Source organism: Protopterus annectens, chromosome 9.part0 (assembly GCF_019279795.1).
Source record: "Protopterus annectens isolate FY-2018-M chromosome 9.part0, PAN1.0, whole genome shotgun sequence".
In the NCBI taxonomy this organism is placed as follows: domain Eukaryota; kingdom Metazoa; phylum Chordata; order Ceratodontiformes; family Protopteridae; genus Protopterus; species Protopterus annectens.
The window spans coordinates 881529559-881550408 of record NC_056743.1 but is presented as its reverse complement, the minus strand read 5'-3'; the positions used below and the strand labels follow the sequence as shown (position 1 = coordinate 881550408).

The 20850-nt window shown below is 41.9% G+C and overlaps 1 protein-coding gene across 5 annotated transcripts in view; it reads right to left on the bottom strand.

The window, feature by feature from the left end:
- The window catches only part of ARHGAP9 (Rho GTPase activating protein 9), a 1328608-nt gene that overhangs the window by 530369 nt on the left and 777389 nt on the right, over positions 1–20850 (bottom strand). For 4 of the 5 annotated variants that reach the window (XM_044083613.1, XM_044083614.1, XM_044083615.1 and 1 more), the window contains one exon: positions 1002–1091. In XM_044083613.1, the coding sequence (XP_043939548.1) occupies positions 1002–1091 (90 nt within the window). Of the gene's footprint in view, positions 1–1001; positions 1092–1225; positions 1334–20850 lie in introns of those variants that run through there. The other variant, XM_044083617.1, reaches the window with a different exon arrangement.

Below are 20850 nucleotides of genomic sequence, written 5' to 3'. Positions count from 1 at the left end.
TGAGTGTTGTGGCACAAATCAATTAACAACAGATCAGTGTTTGAGTGGGCTTCAGTTTGATTTAAATTCATTTCTGACGTGTAATGCATTTTATTCCAGTTCTGTCTCTGGACAGGTTATTCATCTGTAATTAGGGCACTCTTCATTTTATTTATATCCTTGGTAAATGACACAGATTTTACATGAAATAACTGCATCTAACTAATTTTATACTGTGATCAATATCAAACAAAGCTTAAAAACGGAAAACTCAGTCAGAAAACCATAAAAATTTGTGATAAAATAATGAAAAACATAAAACGGTAATGTGATCTAAGTTTATTAGCAAACTTTACTTCCATCAGTTCAAAACATTTGTGACCTAGTCTGAAAAATACACTCATTTTGTCAATCTTTCTAACATCAAAACCTTTCATAATAGATGCATGCATTTGTAAACAGAGCCTGTAACATAACAGGAATAAAATGAGAACCATTACTAATATTGTAAGATAACTTCAAAGTACGTGAACAAAATGAAGAAAAAATACAAGAATCAGTCAGCAGTATACTAAGCCGTTATGAAAATAATTATAGTGTTTGTATTTCTTTGTATGATTCTTCCTGTTCTAGAAGTGCAATCTCCATCTTCAAAGCTACTTTACGTTTACAAATAATTTGTCAGCTATAAATGCAGAGTTGAATATCTCTAGTGCAATTTGCAATTTTTCATCTCTGCGAAGTAAGACCAGTCACTGCAAGTACACTTCAGGTTCAACCACCCAAACAGAATCTGACACTCTGCACAGAGTTTTGACACTTCAGTGTCTCAAAACCATCTCAAAGACAGCAACTGCATAATGAAAACTCTTGTTATGGATTCAGACTATAAAACATTTGTTATTTTTAGGTATGAAGTAACATTTATTTTTAAATAAGCCATTTCAGAAAAATGAACGGACTATCCGAAACTCAGTTAACATCATATAAACAAAACATGTAAATAATTCTGTTTTTTTTACCTTTAAATGTTCTCCACTGTCATGCCATGAAGACAAACTGCTCTCACTAGACTCATTATCACATGAGATGTTCCCAGGACTCGTGCAAGGCTAAATGAAAAAAAATGCAATATGAATAATAAGTGTATTACTTCTTCCAATAAGAGGAAATAGCTGTCTTCTGAAATGCTATTTGAAAGAGATGTAGCATGTAAAATATTCAGTGCCGAAGGCTAAACATATACCATGTGCCTGATCTGAAGGGCAGTCACTTTACAAAGACTTAGAACCAAACAGAGTAGGTAATGGCATAAGATCAGATAATGAGTGCCTCCCTGATAGGGGAAGTAGAGATTATTATTGCAGAGGGAGCTTGTCTGACCAAAGTGAGAAGTGAATCACTTCCCCTAATATAACCCTTTTCAGTACATTACTCAGTAAGCAAATTTGTATATGTTGCTGCCACATTCTGAGAGAAAAACAAAGAAAGTAGTTCAGAAAATATTCAGAAAAGAAATGTTTAATATGCAAGTTCATTAACAGTGCATAGCGCATTTATACATCATATGATCTTTAAGCAATATTCCATGGCAGGAACTGAGTATTTCATATTTTAGCCATGGGGGGGTTGTTGAGTCATGGCTGAGGGTACAGCCCAAATAACCAAAATACAGCACCCTCCATCCCCCATATGAGTATATCTTATAAAATCAATGGAGCATTCCTTTGCAATGGAATTTGTTGCAAAACTACAGCAAGATAACATTTCATCATAACTGATGGCTATGTACTAAAGCAGTGATGGTGAACCTTTTGGGCTCGGGGTATCAAAAATTCGGACAATGCCCATCTTGACTCTGCTGGCATGTCACCCCGCCCCACCAAACAAAACAGAAACAATTTCTGTGTGCTGCTATGTATTATAAAAGTAAAATAAAAATCAGTGACATACAATAGAGAAAACAATATGCGCACTGATAACTGAGTTTAAAAACAGTGCACCAATAAATTACCCTACTTTTAATAGTAATTTTGAATTGAACTGAAGAAAATATGGAACACAATGCATTCGATTTGATTAACATCAATTAATTACTTTTTTGTTGCTGAGTTTTAATAGATAAGTGAAGGGTCACATATTTCTTGTATTTTTGTTCATTCAGTTTCTTTGTAACTTGGGTTGGTGAACACTAGTGTGTCACTCAAAATGTCCTGGTATGTCACCTTTGACACGAGTGTCATAGGTTCACCATCACTGTACTAAAGCAAGTGTTTTTACAGAAAGACAAGCAGACCTGCACTCTTCGCATGTGGAGCTGCAACCCTCATGCTTACTGAATACTACATATGAGATTAGGATCTATATCATATGACTGAATCGCACAAATTGCGAACGCTCATAATATCGAACGTACTGGACCTCAAACTTCCTATTGTGGGGGGCTGTGTCCCCACACCCCCCGCTAAATATATATTCCAACTCCAAGATTGCACTACAGTGAAGAAAGGGCAAATATCCCATTCTTCACTGTACCGCGATCTCAGAAAAGGCAATTCGAGGTCCGGTACGTTCGATATTATGAGCGTTCGCAATTTGTGCAATTCGCTCATATGATATAGACCCATGAGATTACACTACAGTGCAGAACAGGAGAACACCCTTACCAGCTGTTTGCCAGTCTTGCACTATTCATTGTTCTGCTATAAACCACAGTTACTGAGGGAACTGGAATTAGTAACAAAAATAGGAACTAGGACAATTTCTAAACTGAAAACCCATTCTCTCAACAAAAGCAAATGAACCAATATATATATATCTATGTGTGTGTGTATGTGTATGTATACATATATGTATATATATGTATATACATATATATATATATATATATATATATATATATATATATATATATATATATATATATATATATATATATATATATATATATATTAAAACAAAGAGTTGGAAGGTCACACTGATAAACCAATCAGAAAAAAAACTAAATGAAAACTCCAGCCAAGGTAGAACTTCCAATGAGTGACCTCCCAAACCCCCTGTAACAGAGGCACATGGGATATATGCAAATGACCCTTATGAACATCAGGTGTTTCAGCTATATGGCAATTCTGATTGCCCATGACTTTTACTTTTGAAGTCGTTTTAATGGACAATTTCAGGCCAATAAAGCCAAACTTCACTAGCTATGGATATGCATATTTCAGCCTTATTCAGTACTGTGGTCTCGCGATTTCAGGCATCAGTATTTTGCACATTCGGGATTTAGTAGTGATCCCATACAGATATATATATATATATATATATATATATATATATATATATATATATATATATATATATACATACATACATACACATACACACGTATCTATATGTGTGTGCTTGTGTGTGTGTGTGTGTGTGTGTGTGTGTGTGTGTGTGTGTGTGTATATAAATATACAAGGTTACACGTTTTGCAGTCAGCATAGAAATCAACATTAATTGTGAATCTTAAAACTGGGTGTGTGTATGACAGACAGGTAAAAATAAATTTACAGGCTGAACAACTTCTGCAAGGAAATGTACCAGTCCTGTCAGATAATGGGTTCACTTTCACTAGCATATTGGACTTATAACAAAGATGTTGCTTGGGGGATTTGTTGTTTCTGAAAGAAAAATGTGGAGTACTTCCTATCTTGTATTTTAACTCAGGTACTCTGTTCAGTATCTTCCAGTTATTCTTTATAATGTCACAATATTGACTTATGTCAATAGAATATTGTAGAGGCACTCTAAAAATATTACTGGTAGAGTCCTGTTGCCGTCTATGTGAACAGCATTTTTTTCTGCAAAAGGATGGCGTGGCCATGGGCACTGCCTGTGCCAATAGCTACGCTAACCTAGTTTTGGTTCAATGGGAACAACATAATTTATTGTCAAAGAGTAATGTATTTGCAGAGCACCTTCTTTGGTATGTCCGTTTTGTTGATGATATGTTTACGTATGTGGTGGCACAGTTGATGATTTGAACAATTTCATGAGGTACATGCATAGTACCACTTCCTTTCTGAAATTTACTTGTGTACACTTTTTTGAACATTTAGAATTTCTAGATGTCAAAATAGACAAAGCAGACTTTGATTCTGTCTATACCAGACTATATAGAAAATCTACTTGCAGGAATGCACTTTTACACAACAATAGTATGCATCCAAGGCATATAATGAGAAATATGCTTAAAGGACAGGTATATAGAATACTTAGGCTTCATAATGATGATACAGTTGCACGCAAAGTTCTTGAATCTTTAAAAAATTATTTTTTAGAAAGGGGCTGTCGAGAAATAGAAATAGATACCTGCATCTCTGAAGCCTGGAAGCAGAGACTAGATAGATGCAGGCCTTATTTTAAATCAACTACAAGCACACATGCACTAGGATGGCAACAGGACTCTACCAGTGATATTTTTAGAGTGCCTCTAAAATATTCTAGTGACATAAGTCAATAGTGAGACATTATAAAGAATAACTGGAAGATACTGAACAGTGTACCTGAATTAAAAGACAAGATAGGAAGCACTCCACATTTTTCTTTCAGGAAACAACAAATCCCTCAAGCAACATCTTTGTTATAAGTCCAATATGCTAGCGAAAGTGAACCCATTATCTGACAGGACTGGTACATTTCCTTGCAGAAGTTGTTCAGCCTGTAAATTTATTTTTACCTATCTGTCATACACGCACCCAGTTTTAAGATTCACAATTAATGTTGATTTCTACTGACTGCAAAACATGTAAGCTTGTATATTTTTCTTTCTGTCAACTACGTCATGCATTTTATGTTGGCGAGACAAATAGACCCTTTAAGGATAGGGTCCTTGAACATCAGAGAGACATAAAGAATAAAAAGATAGTAATGCCTTAGCAGCACATATTATGAGCCATGGTACTACACACTCATTTAGGTTCTTTGCATTGCAAGTTTTAGACACTAATTTAAGAGGAGGTGATTTTAAAAACCACACTGAAACTATAGAGCAGAAGTGGATTTTATTGTTGAATGCAGAAAAAACACCTGGTCTAAATGGGTTTTTTTCACTGAAATCCTTCCTGAAAGGACGTAGACTTAGACATAAATAATATGTTTTATTTTTATATATATTTTTATAAGTGTAATATGTTTGCATACATTTTATAGCTGTTTTCATTAATGATATATAAATGTGTTTTCTGTAGTATGTGTTCTTTTAAAAAAAGTGTAACTTTTTGATGACAACATAATTAAGCACTCTTTATTGGTCACACTTTATATAAAAGACTTGTATTTCTTAGTTAATGTTGTCTAATGAAGCGGTGTGGTCACCGTGAAAGCGCTTAGCGCTCTTTTGGATACATCTATTAAAGTTCCTGGCTTTTAGCCTGTTGGTTTGGTATTTCTTCATTTATTTTATTCTTGTTTTTGTCTTACCAACCTTTATCCTGCTATCATATATATTTTTTGCTTTGCTACCTTTTAAATAGTATCCTGAGACAAGAGATCTTGAAGAACCTCTGGTAAAAAGAGAAAATGTTCCAGAGGAGGCTGACATATGCCCATAAAATAAGGACAGGAGTTCCACACCATGAAGCACCCTTGACGAACGATTGACAGAACCAAAAGATCCAGAGTGATCTGTAGCCAAACCGGAAAAGAAAGAGAAAGGTGAAGAAAAAGAGGAATGTGGCTGGGAAGAGAAAGATAGTCACACAGCACCTGGTTTGTCCAGAAAAGAAGGCTTCAGAGTCCTTGAAAATTGAGTAGCCTTAGCAGGAGGAGTCCGTTTGCCACTCTTCTTACTTTTAGTAGAAGGACAGGACTCCCTATAAACAAAGGCAGGCTTAGTGAGGTAGTTTCTCTGAAATTTAGGTGCAGGAGAAACAAACACATGTTTAAGTTCCTGTAAGGCCTTACCCTTATCGTTAAGGGACTTAAACCAGCATCAGCTTCCACAAACAAAAATTTAGAATCCAGAGGAGCATCCATCAACTTAGATTTAATATCATCAGGTAGAGGCATAGGTCTCAACCTCTTAAGAGGCCAGTGTGGAATACAGACCGTAGCAATGTGTGACAAACAGCCAAAATGTGGAACACCCTATTTTTTCAGTGCAAGAAAACCCACCAGTTCCATTGGACCTGACTGAAGTGGGCTTTATGCAAGAAGTGTTAAGCTAGTGAATGTATTAATTTGAGTACACTGAGTATGCCTATCTACACCATTGAATATCAGGCACTAAATAAAGCAGCAGCAATACAAAGTTTTCAGCAATGCATCTACTGCGACCAATGAACTTACTATGTGCTGTCCCCTATATTCATTAAACTGGAGCCCACTTACCTAGACCATTTTAAAACCATCCCTTTGCACTCGTATCCCTTATAGAAAACAGGCTGATCAAGAAACAAAGGAAGTCTTAAACAACAAAATTGGCGGACAAAGGTCCAACATTAGAGACATATTTTAAATATTGCTCTTATAAACTTAAGAAAGTTGCTAGAGTAGTGGGGCTTGTTTTAACATACACTTTCTGAAGGATTTGAAATCTGAGACTCAAATGTATGCCATTATTTAGTGACTTCCATCCTCAGATCAGATACTGATATGGGGGGAGAAGTCCAGTACCCTGCCAAGAGCCCCATTTGACTAGGATCTGGCTCTGCCTAATATAGTTTTGCTTCTGAAAAAGGGAGATGTAATACGTGGGTCCTCTTTCTCTAAATTAATGATACTACAGCATGCTAGTCACATTGACTGATGTTCTCCTGTCTACTTAATAGCGTTGAAATAGATTTGTATGGGCAGAAGTGGTTCAGAAAATTGTAAACCAACCCTGAAAATAATGGCATTCCTCCAACAGTTGATACATCATGTGATGAGATAAATCAAACCTAAAAACATCTCCAAAACAGTTACAATTGAGATGTATGCTACCTAGTTAAGGTTTATATAATAATTTGAATATACCTGCAGAATATTAATTCTGTGGTTGGACTACATAGCTTACATAAAACAGTACCTATCTTAGATGGGGGTAGTAGGATAAGGCTTTAGTATACACATTTACCGTTAATGGCTTCTTGGAAGATCTAAAAGCTGGTGTTCAATTCCAAAACATATTGGCTACACCCCTAATGAGAAGAATGGCATTTTTCAAGTGTTTTTTTAATCGCTGAACTTGCCAAGATGAATAATGTCTCCCAAGTCTGTTTTAATAATGGCAATTTAATTAAAAAAAAATGTCAGACCTCTAACCGCCTCTGTGTGCATTTATAAAAGCAATGGGTGTTTCTATTTCAATACTAAAATCTCCTATTTTTTGAGGTTAAACTGTGAAAAATTGCTATTTAAAAGGACCACTTTGAATTTCGTGGAGCTATGTTATTTTAAGTTTAGAATTCGGTATTTCTACCAAGTACCTTACAGTTGAGCTGCAGTATGCCAATAAAAACTGTACAGCTTTTGATGCAGACCTCTCAACTGTGCAGAATTTCACAGAAATGATGGAGTTTGATTTTACAGGACAGGCCGCAAAGTAATTTCTAGTGGTCCCTTTAAATTAAGATTGTTTCAGAGTTTAACTTCACCAGCCATGCTCAGCTATAATGCTTTTGGTGGCATATCATCCAAATATATTGCATTTGGTAGAAATTCCAAACTCTTAACTCAAAATTAAAGGGAGCCATGAAATTTAAAGTAGTACCGCACCTTTAAATTATGGTTTGCTCACAGCTTACCTTCGGTAGTCATAAATGACCCGTAAGTTAGATTTAATAATTGCGCGATGAATTACATGGTGGAGAATGAGTGAATAAAATTGTCACTGCGTTTCAAAAAAAAGAGAGTTAGAGTTTGAATAAAAATCTGCAGAACACTTCTCTTTGGTGATGACATTTAGAGTGAGGTTTCTTTTTGTTTTTAAACTTCCAGCAAGTAACGTGAATGTACAAGTGCAGTCACCATTGCCGTACCATTTTCTTGAAGAATTAACTTATTTAACTGGCTCATATACTGGGATGCTGATTGGCTATAACTACAAAATATGAGCCAGTCAAAAATTCACAAAGCGGAGCCACAGCTGTTCAATGCGGAACAGCGGAACAGCGACCTAAATCAATCCCAAATGCGGAGTGTTCCACACAGTCCGGAGCACTTGGCTTCTCAGGGTACAGGTTGAGGCCTAAGCCAAGAATACCTCAAACTGAACCAAAAGCAGCAGCCCTAGAAGAGGCTTCTGCTGCATCATAACTACATGTATTAGAATGATGAATGACTTGAGAGGAAGTCCCTAGCAAGGAAAGAACAGAAGTTTTACTCTCAGAGTCTGGAAATTCAGAAATAAGTTAAAAGGCCTGAGAAAGAAGAGTTAACATGCCTGAGAAAGAAGAGCCAACATATACCTATACCTAGACATATGGGTCTGATAATTAATATCCCTAAAAACTAGGGTAGCAGAAGTGTAAACCTTTTTGCCCAACCTCTCCATAGTTCTACTGTCCTTGTCAGAAGGCAATAACTTGGGCAAAGGAAGCAACTGAGGTGGCTTATTTGAGGATACAGACACTACCGAGGGGTCAGTAGCAGAACATTTATATAAAAAATAACAATCCTCAGGAACCCTGTAAAACCTATTAGGTTTCTTGGGAGCAGGGGGGAGAGAATCAGGTGCCTGAGAGGCATTGGAGAAAGCATCCAGCAAAGCAACCAAGACAGGAGGAATAGCCACAGGTTTAAGAGAGTCCAACTGCAACAACTCATAGTACCTCTTATGGATATCAGATTCCTGAGTACAATCCCACTTAAAAAAAAAATCCATCATCCTGGTGAGTGTATCCCCAAAGGAAATTTCCTCCATTTCCCCAAAGGAATATCAGGACTAACAGATTTCTTCTCCTCTAACCCATAGTCTAAAGGAGAAGGAATTTGACTAGAATAAATTAGTGATTCATCAGCAGAATCTGACTCATCCACAGAAGAATCCTGGTCTCTTGTCCTTTTAAGAGGCGTAGAGGACAAAGGAGGAGCAGGAATTGAAATCCTGTGAGGAGGCTTTAAGGACAATAAGGCAGAAAATAACCCCTGAGTAAAAGCCTGCCACTCACTTTGTGGATCCCTAGAAGCAGAAGAAATAAGAAGTTATGTACCTACCATAAAGTTCCATGTTAGTTGTCTTCTTCTCGCCTTCTTTCTTGCTGGTTGAGTTTGGAGCCGATCCTCGGCTCCGACTCGGCCATCTACTAAAGCTCGAGAGCTATTTACTGGCTCGAGGCCTCCCCATATCCCACAATGCTTGGCACTAGATACCCAGATCTCGTTTGGCAGAGCTAACACCATAGAAAACTTTTAAGGGACACCTGTCCAAACTACAAGGTTTACCTACAGTACTAAAACAGAGAAGGACGTAACCCAGATAAGACTCAGCCAGAGGAAGAAGGCCTCAAAAAGGGACTCTTCTCGGTCTGTCCAGGCTAGGGGGATGGAGGGTGGGACGCAAGAAAGAAGGCGAGAAGAAGACAACTAACATGGAACGTTATGGTAGGTACATAACTTCTTAATGTTAAGTTGTCTATCTCGCCTTCATTCTTGCTGGTTGGGACAGCGTCCCTAGCACCTTAGTCCTGGGTGGCTCATCAAAACAGACTCTTGAGCACAGTGGAACCAAAATCAGCTCTACTCCTAGAGGCCATATCCAACTTATAATGTGAAATGAAAGTATGAGGAGTGGCCCATGTGGCTGCAGCACAAATAGATTCCATTGGTAGTCTTGCTTGAAAAGCTACCAAGTAGCTAATGCTCTGGTGGAATGACCTTTAGGTTTAGTAGGGAGTTCTTTATGTCTCAGCTGATAAATCAAAGTAATAATAGAGGACAACCACCTGGATAATGTTACTTTAGAAACTGGCAGGCCCCACTTGCCCTCAACATAGGACAGGAAGAGTTGGTCTGATTTTCTTGTTTGTTTAGTCCTATCCAAAGAAAAATGTAATTGCCTATGAATGTCCAGTTGGTGTAACTTTTGTTCAGCTTTGTTTGAATAGTTAGGAAAAAAGACAGGTAGATCAATAGCCTGATTCAGGTTTGTTTCGGAAGGTATCTTGGGTAGAAATGAAGGATTAGTCCTGAGTGAAACTCTATCCTTATGGAAAAACAAGGTAAGGAGGACGAATAAAGAGGGCTTGAAGTTCCAAAACTCTCCTAGCTGAAGTGATGGCTACTAAAAAGAAAGTCTTCCAGGAGAGTAATTTTAAGGAACAGGAAGCCGCAGGTTCAAAAGGGGGAAGAATCAAGGAAGCTAATATCAAGTTTAAGTCCCACAGAGGCAGGGGATCTCTGACCGGGGGCCTAAGCAAAATAGTTCCTTTAAGAAAAGCCTTGCAAAGTTTGTGGGACATGATGCTGGTTTCTGACAGGCCAGCGTAGAAATTTGCGATAGCAGCTAATTGGATCCTAATGGTGGCAGACGAGGAACCAGCTTGAAAAAGTTCTGCTAAAAAATCTAGAACGTGATGGACAGGGGTTGTAAAGGGGTCTATATTCCTAGCCTCTGCCCAGAAAGAGAAATGTTTCCACTTACTAGCATAAGTCTTCCTGGTGGTAGATTTGTGCGAAGAAAGGATGATTTCACACACCGGCTGAGAAATATGTGGAAACCTGGCTAAGGTTGGAAGTGGAGCAACCAAGCTGTGAGGTTGAGAGACTGAAGGGATTGGTGCAGCCCGCCCGACTGATGGACCAAGAGGTCTGGAACTGGATCCAGATTCCAAGGCTGCTCCAGCAGGTGACGATGCAGGAACGGGAACCAAATTTGTCGAGGTCAGTAAGGGGTAATGAGGATCATCCTGGATCCCAATGTGGTCGCCTTCTGAATTAGTTTGGGAATTAGGGGAAAAGGTGGGAATGCATACAGAAGACCCCGGGGCCAATCATGAACTAGAGCATCTCTGGGGGAGTAGCCAGGGAGGGGAAAGAGAGTGAAGAAATCATTGCACTTGCTGTTGAGAGGAGTTGCAAAAAGGTTGCAGCAAGGCTGATCCCATCTGTGGAAAATTTTGTCCGCCACTGACTGATTGAAAGACCACTCGTGAGGCATAAGAATAGCTCTGCTTAGCCTGTCAGCTATGACGTTGGACTTCCCGGGGATGTGCGTTGCTATCAGAAACCATTGAGAGGAGATCGCCCACTGCCAGAGTCTGAGTGCTTCTCGACATAAGGGATATGACTTGGTTCTGCCCTGCTTGTTGATGTACCACACTACAGACATATTGTCTGTTTGAATTGCAATAGTCCCGGTGGGTAGAGAGTCCTGAAGAGCTTGCAACGCTAAAAGCACCACTCTCATCTCCAAGACGTTTATGTGCAGGTGGTACTCTAGAGGTTGCCAAGTGCCCTGGGAAGTCCTGCCCTGAAAGTGCCCCCCCCCACCCGATCAGGGAGGCATCCGTGGTCACCATGGTAACAGGAGAAGGAAGAACAAACGGTATGCCCTAGAGTACTAGAGGGGAGACCATCCACCAAGCCAGGTGGTCTTTGCATGATTGAGTGATTATTATCTTGTGAGACATCGGAAGTTGTTGAAAGGACCATTGGGTAAAAAGCATCCACTGAAGAATCCGCATGTGAAAACGAGCCAGGGGAATTAGTATGATTGCTGCTGCCATGAGACTCAATGTTTTTAGTACAAATCTGGCCTGAATCCTCTTGCACTGTAGTAAGACCTGCACATGTTGGCGAATGTCTGACACTCTGTCTAGAGGAAGTTTTGCGGACAGGTCTTTTGTATTTAATCTTGCGCCTATAAAGATAGACTGACAAGGCAACAATGCAGACTTTTCTAAATTTATTGAGATGCCTATCACGGAGCAAGTTTGGATGGTATAATCCCTGGCTCGCAGTAGCTGATGCCTGGTGGAAGCAGTAAGGAGCTAGTCGTCTAGATATGGAAACACCTGGAATCCTCGCCATCTCAGGTGAACCGTAACCACTGCCATGCACTTGGTGAACACCCTGGGGGCTGTGGTGAGACCAAAGGGCAGGGCTCTGAACTGATAGTGACTGGCTCCCAGCCGGAAGCGGAGAAACCTTCTGGAGTGCCTGTCCATTTTGATATGGTAGTACGCATCCTGAAGGTCTATGGAGCACATCCAGTTGTCCTGACCGAAAAAGGGTAGAATGGACTGAAGCGTGACCATCCGGAACATCGTTCTTTGAAAAAATTTGTTTAACCTGCTGAGATCCAAAATGGGTCTCCAGTCCCCTGTCTTTTTTGGTACCAAAAAGAACTTGGAGTAAATTCCGGATCCTTGCTGCTCTGCTGGGACTGGCTGGATGGCCCTTTTTTCTAGCAGTTTTGAAATTTCTAGCACTGCTTGTTCCTTTAGACTGGGTGGAACATCTGGAAGGGACTTGGTTGTTTGTACAGGGGTGTGGACAAAGGGAATTTTGTAACCCTTGGATATGATGGACTGTACCCATTTGTCTTGTGTGAGGAGATGCCAGGCTTCTGGGTACAGTGACAATCTTCCCCCGACTGCCTCCGAAGGTGGACAGTCGGGCAGCCCCTCAGGGGTGCTGAAAGGGTTTGTCAGAGAAAGATTCTCTGCTACCCTGATTTTGTGTACCCCTTCTGCCCCTCGGGCGGCATCTATCCCTCCCCTGCCCCTGGAGGGAAACTCACCAAGTGTGTCAGGCACAACTCCCTGGGGTTTCCAAAACCACATTTTCCCACTCTTCTGACCTTTAGGGTATGGTCTAGAGGGAGTAGAAAAATGGACTTCCACAGCAGAGAGAGTCTTGCCTTCCTGCTCACACATGGTAAGGGTATCCTTCACCTGTGGTCCAAACAGAGTCGAACCATCGAAGGGGGTATTGGTGAAGGACGCCTTAAAGGGGTCAGCAAAGTTACATAACCGCATCCAGGCATGTCTTCTCAAAGCCACGCCTGTACCTGCGGCCCTACTCACCCCATCGGCTGCATAAGAAATGAGCCACATGGAGGAGTTGACGATAGAGTTAAGGGTCGCCAGCTGGAAGTTAATCTTATCCTGAGCCCCCGCAGCTGATGGATCCTGAAGGGTATCACCCAGTTCCTTGAGAAGATCCCTTTGAAGGCAGGTGAAGTGGCACAGATAATTCAGTGACCGCATGGAAAAGGTCGCTGAGGAAAACATCCGCTTCCCGTACCTGTCCATTGTCCTAGACTCTTTATTAGGTGGATGGACAGGCACCGAAGGGTCAGCCAACTCCTTCTTCGTGGTTGCTGCCACCACCATGGCATCAACGGGGACACCATTTGTCAAAAAATGTTTGTTGGGTGGGGCTGTAATGAACTTAGTGGGCCTGCAGGGAGTTGGTTCCACTGTGTCCGGGGCTGACCACACCCTTCGAGCCACTACTTCCATGAGCGGGTCTAAGGGTGGAGACACCCAGGAGGTGGAAGGGCGAGAACCAAACGTGTCCAGGTATACCGACTCATACTCGGAAGGGTTAAGGGCAGTCCAGTTCCCCCTCTGCTTAAGGATCTCTAGGATGTCTGAAAAGGAGACATCCACAGAGGGGGATCTTGGGGAACCCTTTGAATCCTCCAAGTCGGTATCAGACGTGACTGACTCGGGGGAGTCGACATGTTTCCTCTTACATTTTCTCTTCCGAGGGGGCTCCTCTGAATGATCAGGGGAGGCCTCAGAAGAGGAAGATACGCCCAATGGGGTGACCTGGAGCATCTGTTCTCCATGCTTGTGGTCAGGAGTGTGGACAGAGACCAATGCAGGCACCATTGGGGGAGGAGCTGAAGGGGCCGATCGAGGAGCCGACTCAGGAGTCAGCATGCTCCTCATGACCTCGAAGGCACCCCTATCAGGCAGAGCAGAGGGTCCCTGCTCTGAAGAGACGTGAACCCCTCCTGGCACCGAGAGGGACAGCTCCGAGGCCAATGTTGGAGCCGAGCTCACCTGCGCCGAAGCCCTGAGAGGGAGAACGGGGTCGGACAAGTGTCCAATGCCACTCGCCCCCTCGGAGCCGATGAGGGAGTCCCAGCACCCAGATCCCTCCAAGGAAGGAACCAATGAAGAGATTGGAGCCGACGAAGGAGCTGCAAGGTGTGCTATCAGCTCCGACGTTTCCAAGATTCGAGCCCCAACCAGCTCCGGCTCAGAACACAAAGGGGGAGTCTGAGGAGGAACTGCTGAAGACACCGGGACAGCCACAGTTGGGCTGGTTAACATTTTGGCCAGGGCCTGTGATTTAAGGAGTCTACTGACCACCCTCTCCAAGTCATCATCAGATAACCTGGAGGACCGAGAGGAGTGGGACCTATGGCTTCATTCAGACTGAAGCAACGGTGACCTCGGAGCCGAACGAACCGATCCTAGGGAAGGGGACCTAGAACGTTTTCGGCCCAACAACAGTTCCAACACTAATGTCTGAGCCGATTGAGGTCTAGAGATGTCGGCTCCAGCCGGAACCGAAGAGGAGGAGGCAGATGCTCCGCCCAGCGACGGCTCCGAACTGGGAGCCGACGGCTTGGCGAGTTTTAAGGATTTCCCTGATTGAGGCTTTGATGGGGATCCCTCTGGCTTAAGTAAGCCTCTCAAAATAAGCTTGTTCCTATGCTCCTGCAGGACTCTCGGGCTGAAGGCGTGACAGACCGAGCAGGAGTCCTGCAGGTGTAGGGAACCCAAGCAATACACACAAGAAGTATGACCGTCTGTCAGAGACATCTTCTGACAGCACGAGTCACACTTCTTGAAGCCTGAGACTTTAGTATCCTTGGACATACTGGCCAGGGGATACTAAAGAGAGAAAAATTAAACTAGTGCTTAAAAAGGCACACAGAAACACTCACACACCCGCACTAGTTAAGCTAACAATAATAACTACAAAAAATTATCACACCACACTTAATAACAACAACAACTACCCTTAATAATATATATATAAAAAGTACAAAGCTAAACACTACTCCTATTGGTACAAAAAGGGTGGGGTTAGCTACTAATAGAGAAGAAACAAGGGGGGGAAGGGTAGAAACTCTCTAACAGAAAATGAGTTTCCTTAGTGGGATAAACTAGGGGATACACAATCTAACTATACTACAAGGGTAAAACTAACTATATCTAAGAAAAATACAAGGTAAATATTAGCTAATAATAGAAAAAAAGGATTAATACGACCTGAGCCAAGTAAAAGTGCAACCTCGTAGCTGAAGCAGCAAATGAGATCTGGGTATCTAGCGCCAAGCATTGTGGGATATGGGGAGGCCTCGAGCCAGTAAATAGCTCTCAAGCTTTAGTAGATGGCCGAGTCGGAGCCGAGGATCGGCTCCGAACCCAACCAGCAAGAATGAAGGCGAGATAGACAACTTAATATCATGTTTATTTTTTTGTTTCTTTTTTAAGGGAATGTCCTGTGAAGGCTCAGGTCCAGGATGACAGATGAGAAACATAGCAGAAACTTCTTCCCCAACTAAAAACTGAGGAATTTCCCTAGGCTCCTCAGAAAAAATCAACCATGGTTCCCTCTAAACATCCAAGACAGACACGTGCAAAGCCTCTTCAGATATGCTGCCAGCTGGATCCTCACCAGCCTGCAACACGGTCGAGGCAGAGAAATCAAACAACACAGCTGGGCAAGCCTCTGGGTTTGTAATGACCTTGGGAGACACACCAGACAGAGGCTGGACAGTGGAAGATTCTGGTCATACCTTTGTTACCTTCTTCTTCTTCCCTAATGGCTGACCCTCAGGCTGGAAGACTCCTTCCACAGTATCTTTAGCAAGTAGCTTAAGACGCTGGTTCTCAAATACAAGGAAAGGAAAGAAAGTCTACTGCGAAGGGTTTTTGGAACAAACACCTGACAAATAGAACAAGACGTATGGTCATGAGAAGCACCTAAGCAAAAAAGACACTTATTGTGGCAGTCTCTATGGAGAATCTGTGTCCCACACTGGCATTTACCCTTCCTAGATGACATTAACCTCAAGGATCACAAAACAATCAAGAAAAAATTAAATCCTCAACAGGGCACTTATCTTGCAAAAATAGCAAACAAGGGTTGGAAGTCACTGGAGAATGAAAATGAATTCAACTGACAGAAGACGGATGCAAGTAAACAGACTGATGGCATAAAAGATACGTTCTGACTGGCGGCAAAGAAGTTCTGTTTTTGGTAAGCCTGAATGTCACCTTTATGCTCCACGTTATACAGGGAGCATATGGTGACATTCGGCATACCTTCAAATTCTGAAGTCTTTGGAAGACTGTGCGGACATCAGGCTTCTGAGACAGGGAATCCCTTATCATTAAGAATACTGCAGCAGTGAATGTAAGGACATCTGCTTTTCCCAATTTCAGCCTAGCAAAGGAAATGAGCAATTGGACATCTTTTCTGAAATCCTTTACCCTGTGAATATAGAATCGGAGTTGCCTGTGAACAACCAATAAATGAAGGGGATATTCTCATTTACTGTAGTATCTGGGACAAAATAACATGAGATGGAAAGATTAGTTTAAGTTAGTATTGGATGCAACCTTAGGGGATAAAGGATGCTTAGTTCTGAGGGAAACCCTGTCCTTGTGAGAAAACAGATATGGGGGTTTTGAAGAAAGGGCTTATAATTCTGAGACTGGTCTGTCAGATGTTACTGTGACTAGAAATGTAGTTTCCAAGATAGAAATTTTAAGTCCACCTAATTAGTAGGCTCAAGAGGAGGTTGTGTGAAGGCTTATAAGACAATGGTAATCTCCAATGGGCGGTGTTAATAAAAATGTTCCCTTAAGGAATGCTGTTGAAATCTTAAGGGATGTAACAGAAGTGTTATAAACCAACATGGAACTTGGAAATCACTGCCACCTGAATCTTGATAGCTGAATAAGTGGAGCATTTGTCAAAGAGATCAGACATTAAGTCATATATAGGTGTTGAAAAAGGATCTAGCCTCTTAGAATGGGCTAAAAATGAAAAATGTGATAAATTTTCCTTGTAGACAATTTCAGGGAAGCAGACAGAATGTTGAACATTGCAGGTGGAAGCCTGGCGTCTCTGGCTAAGGTTAAAATTGGAGGCACCATGCGGTTAACTTCATGGACATGTGATCCAGAGGAGGCAGTCTGGAGGGATGGGATAGGAGATCTGGATAATGATCCAGCATCCATGGTAAATACACTAGAAGAAATGACAGGATGGAGATCCAAGTCTGTCAGGGCCAAAAGGGTGCAATGAGGATAACCATGGTGTTGCACTGTGTGGCTTTCTATATGAACTTGTTCATTTTGTTCATTAGAGACAACAGGGGAAGGCATACTGGAGCCCCGAGGGTCAATTGTGGACCACAGGATCCCTCAGTGCCTCTTCTTGTGAGAAAATCGGACAAAGTACCTGCTGAATTTTTTGTTTAAATAGGAGGCAAAGACATTACAAACAGGTATTATTTTATTTATTTATTTAACATTTGGTTACTGGGAAAGTCCAACTGGGACAGAACCCACTTTCAGTGGAGGCCCAGAAGAAATACTTTAGATGCATGTCTTTGGAATGTGGGAGGAAACTGAAGCACCTGGAGAAAACCTATGTGAACACAGGGAGGACATGCAGATTCCGCATAGAAGGCACCCCGGCCGAGAATCGAACCAGAGAACCTCTTGCTGTGAGGTGACAATGCTAATCACTGCACCACTGCACTACATGGTTGGCCCCAGAAGCTGAAAATTGTTTGCGCAAATGCAGATTTGTGGGACCACTCGTGGGACATTCTAGTCAGTTTGTCTGCAAGTACATTGGTGACCCCCACAGTGTTCATTGCAATTAGAAAACATTGTGAAGACATCGCCCACTGCAAAACCCTCATGGCTTCCTGACAAAGAGGGTAAGAAGGGGTTCCTCCTTGTTTGCTGATGTCCCATACAACAGTTTTGTTGTTTGCCTGAATGGATATCACACCCTTGGGGAGTAGGTCCTGAAATGCCTGCAACACTAAAAGAACCACCCTCATCTCCAAGATATTGATATGAAAACTGGTCTCTGTTTTTTACCCTGTACCTTGGACCATCTTGCATTTAAAATTCCCTCAAACCTAGAAGAGATGTGTTCATGGTCACAGTTGTTGTAGGAGGATCCATCTGGAAAGGAAGGTTGTTGATCATCAGTTGGGAGGTTAGCCACCATGAGATGTAGTTTCCCAATACCTGTGTAATTCTGATCTCTGCATGTAGAGGATGAATGGATTGCGTCCATTGTCCTGATAAGGTCCATTGTAGTACTCTCATGTAAAATCTTGCTAGGGGAATTATTAGAGTCATAGATGCCATGAGACCTAAGAGGCACAGGATCAACCTCACTGGTGGTTTTGGGTGGTGAAGAACTAATAGGACTTTCTGCATAGTGAATGAACTCTGGTTAGAGGGAGGCTGACTACTTGAAGTTTTATATTCAGGTGGCATCCCATAAATTCTCTGGTTTGCAGTGGAGTCAACTGACATTTTGGAAGGCTTAATGAAATTCCTAGATTCTGAAGCAACTGGAGTACATGGTCCTGGTGAAAAGGAGATGGACAGTGGGGGTAGTGAGGAACCAGTTGGCTAGACATGAAAAAACCTGGATCCCTTGAACATGCATGTGTACCGCTGCAACTGCCATGATCTTGGTGAACACCCAGTCCCCTGTAGTGAGACCAAACAGCAGAGCTCTGAATTGAAAATGACCGACTCCCATCTAAAATTGGGGATATCTCCTGGAGTGCTTCATTGTTTTGATATGATAGTAGGCATCCTGGAGATCTGTAGGGCACATCCAATCATCCTGTCTCAGCAGGAGTAAAATAGACTGAGCTGTGACTGTTCAGAATTTTTGACTGATTTATAAGCTTGTTGAAGTGACTGAGATCCCAGATGGATCTGAGGTCCCCAGTCTTTTTTGACACTAAAAGGAATAGACTCCAGATTCTAACTGGTCCCAGGGGACTGATTGGATTACTCTTTTTTATAGCATCTTTGAAATTACTGTGGGTCTTAATTCCCATTGCTTCGGTGGAACATCATGAATTTTCTTTTTTTTTGTCTTTTTTGTGGTTGAAGAAAAAAGGGAATTGAGTAACCTCTGGATATTATCCATAGCACCCATAAATCTGATGTTATCTTTTGCCAAGCTTAAGGGTGTAAGGAGAGATGCCCCCCTGACTGCCTCCAGAGTGCAGCAGTTAGACAACCTTTCAGGGGTGATGAAAGGCTTTCTCCAAAAGGAACCTCAAAAAGCCTTGATTTTGCGGTCTGCCTCTGCGTCTTGGGCATTTTCCATTAAAATAGCCTCCACCTCTGTCATGGAAGGTCTTTCACTTTGGGTGTCATGAAAAGAACTCTGTGATTTGACCAACCACATCTTCTTCCCTGATCTCTATTTTCTAAGGTATGTTTGTTATGCTGTGGAGAACAGTACTCCCACTATAGATAGAATCTTGTCATTTGTTGAGTTCTGGGAGTACATCCTTGACTTTAGGTCCAAACAGAGTGGAACCATCATAAAAGGCATTAATGAAGGAGGTCTTAAAGCCTTCTGTAAAGTTACATAGTTGCATCCTTCATTAATGAAGGATGTCTTAAAGCCTTCTGTAAAGTTACATAGTTGCATCCAGGCATGGTTGGGCATGGTGATGCCAATGCCTGCCACTCTGGCCATGCCATCAGCTGTGTTAGAGAGCAGATGCATGGCCACATTCAAAGAATACTGAAGGGTAGAAAGTGGGAGTCTACTGTTTTTTGAACATCCATCAGCAGTACCCCTGAGACCAGCTTGATGATCTTGTTTAAGGTGGGCAAGGTAGTTCAGTGACTGAGCAAAAGTCACTCATGCGTAAGTCTGCTTTCCATTTGTATCCAATGCCCTGGACTCTCTATTAGGAGTAAGAGCTTTCCTCCAATAGGTCTTTCTTAGTAGCTGCTGCCACCACCAAAGCATCTACAGGTGGACCCTTCTCCAGTGCTTCCTATCAGATGGGGCAGACAATATGTGATTGGCCTTCTTTGGAATTGGCTCCACCACATCGGGGTCTTTCCATGCCCTCTTAGCTATTAGATCTATAAGGAGGGATCAACGGGTGGTACCACCAAGGATGAAGTTGGTCCAGAAACAAAAGCCTCAAAGAATATAGACTCATCCAGAGAAGGATCTTTGGATGTCCAACCCCTTCTCTTTTTCATTAATTCTAGAATGTCTCCAAAGCAGACATCTTCAGAGAGAGAACATGGGAGCCCTCTCCTTCCTCTAAGTCAGTATCTTCCATGAAGGATTCAGGTGATGAGTCTAGATGTTTCTGCTTGCATGGCCATTTTCTGGGAACATCTTCTGGAGGTTCCAATAGAATGGTGAGAATCAGATGGGGAACTGACAAAGCAAATTTTCTTAGATGCTCTTGGTACCGACTGTCCCTGTACAACTGGATGTAGAGGAGAAGAATAAGATTGCAGATGGGCCTTTAGTGGAACCAAAACAGTAATAGCTACCTTCTCTTTGAAAGATGCCAAAACTATTTCAAAGGCTTCAAAAGTCAAGGCTGCAATCGTCACTGATGATTCCCTGCACTCAAAAGAGGAAAAGGATATCTCAGCGCCAATAAGCCTCTGTTCCAAAGCACATCTCAGTCCCAAACTATCTAAAGCTAATGCCCCAAGAGGAAGAGACAACTCTGAGAACCTCAAGTGTTTGATAACTCTCCTGAAGCTTGGCTCTGAAGCTTTGGTTCTGAATCTCATCTCAATACAATGGTATCTGCTTCAAGGCAGATTGGGGTATAGTCAGAGTTGAAGATACCAGGAGCTCCAGTGCTGACAAAAAAACTATGGTTCCAATCGG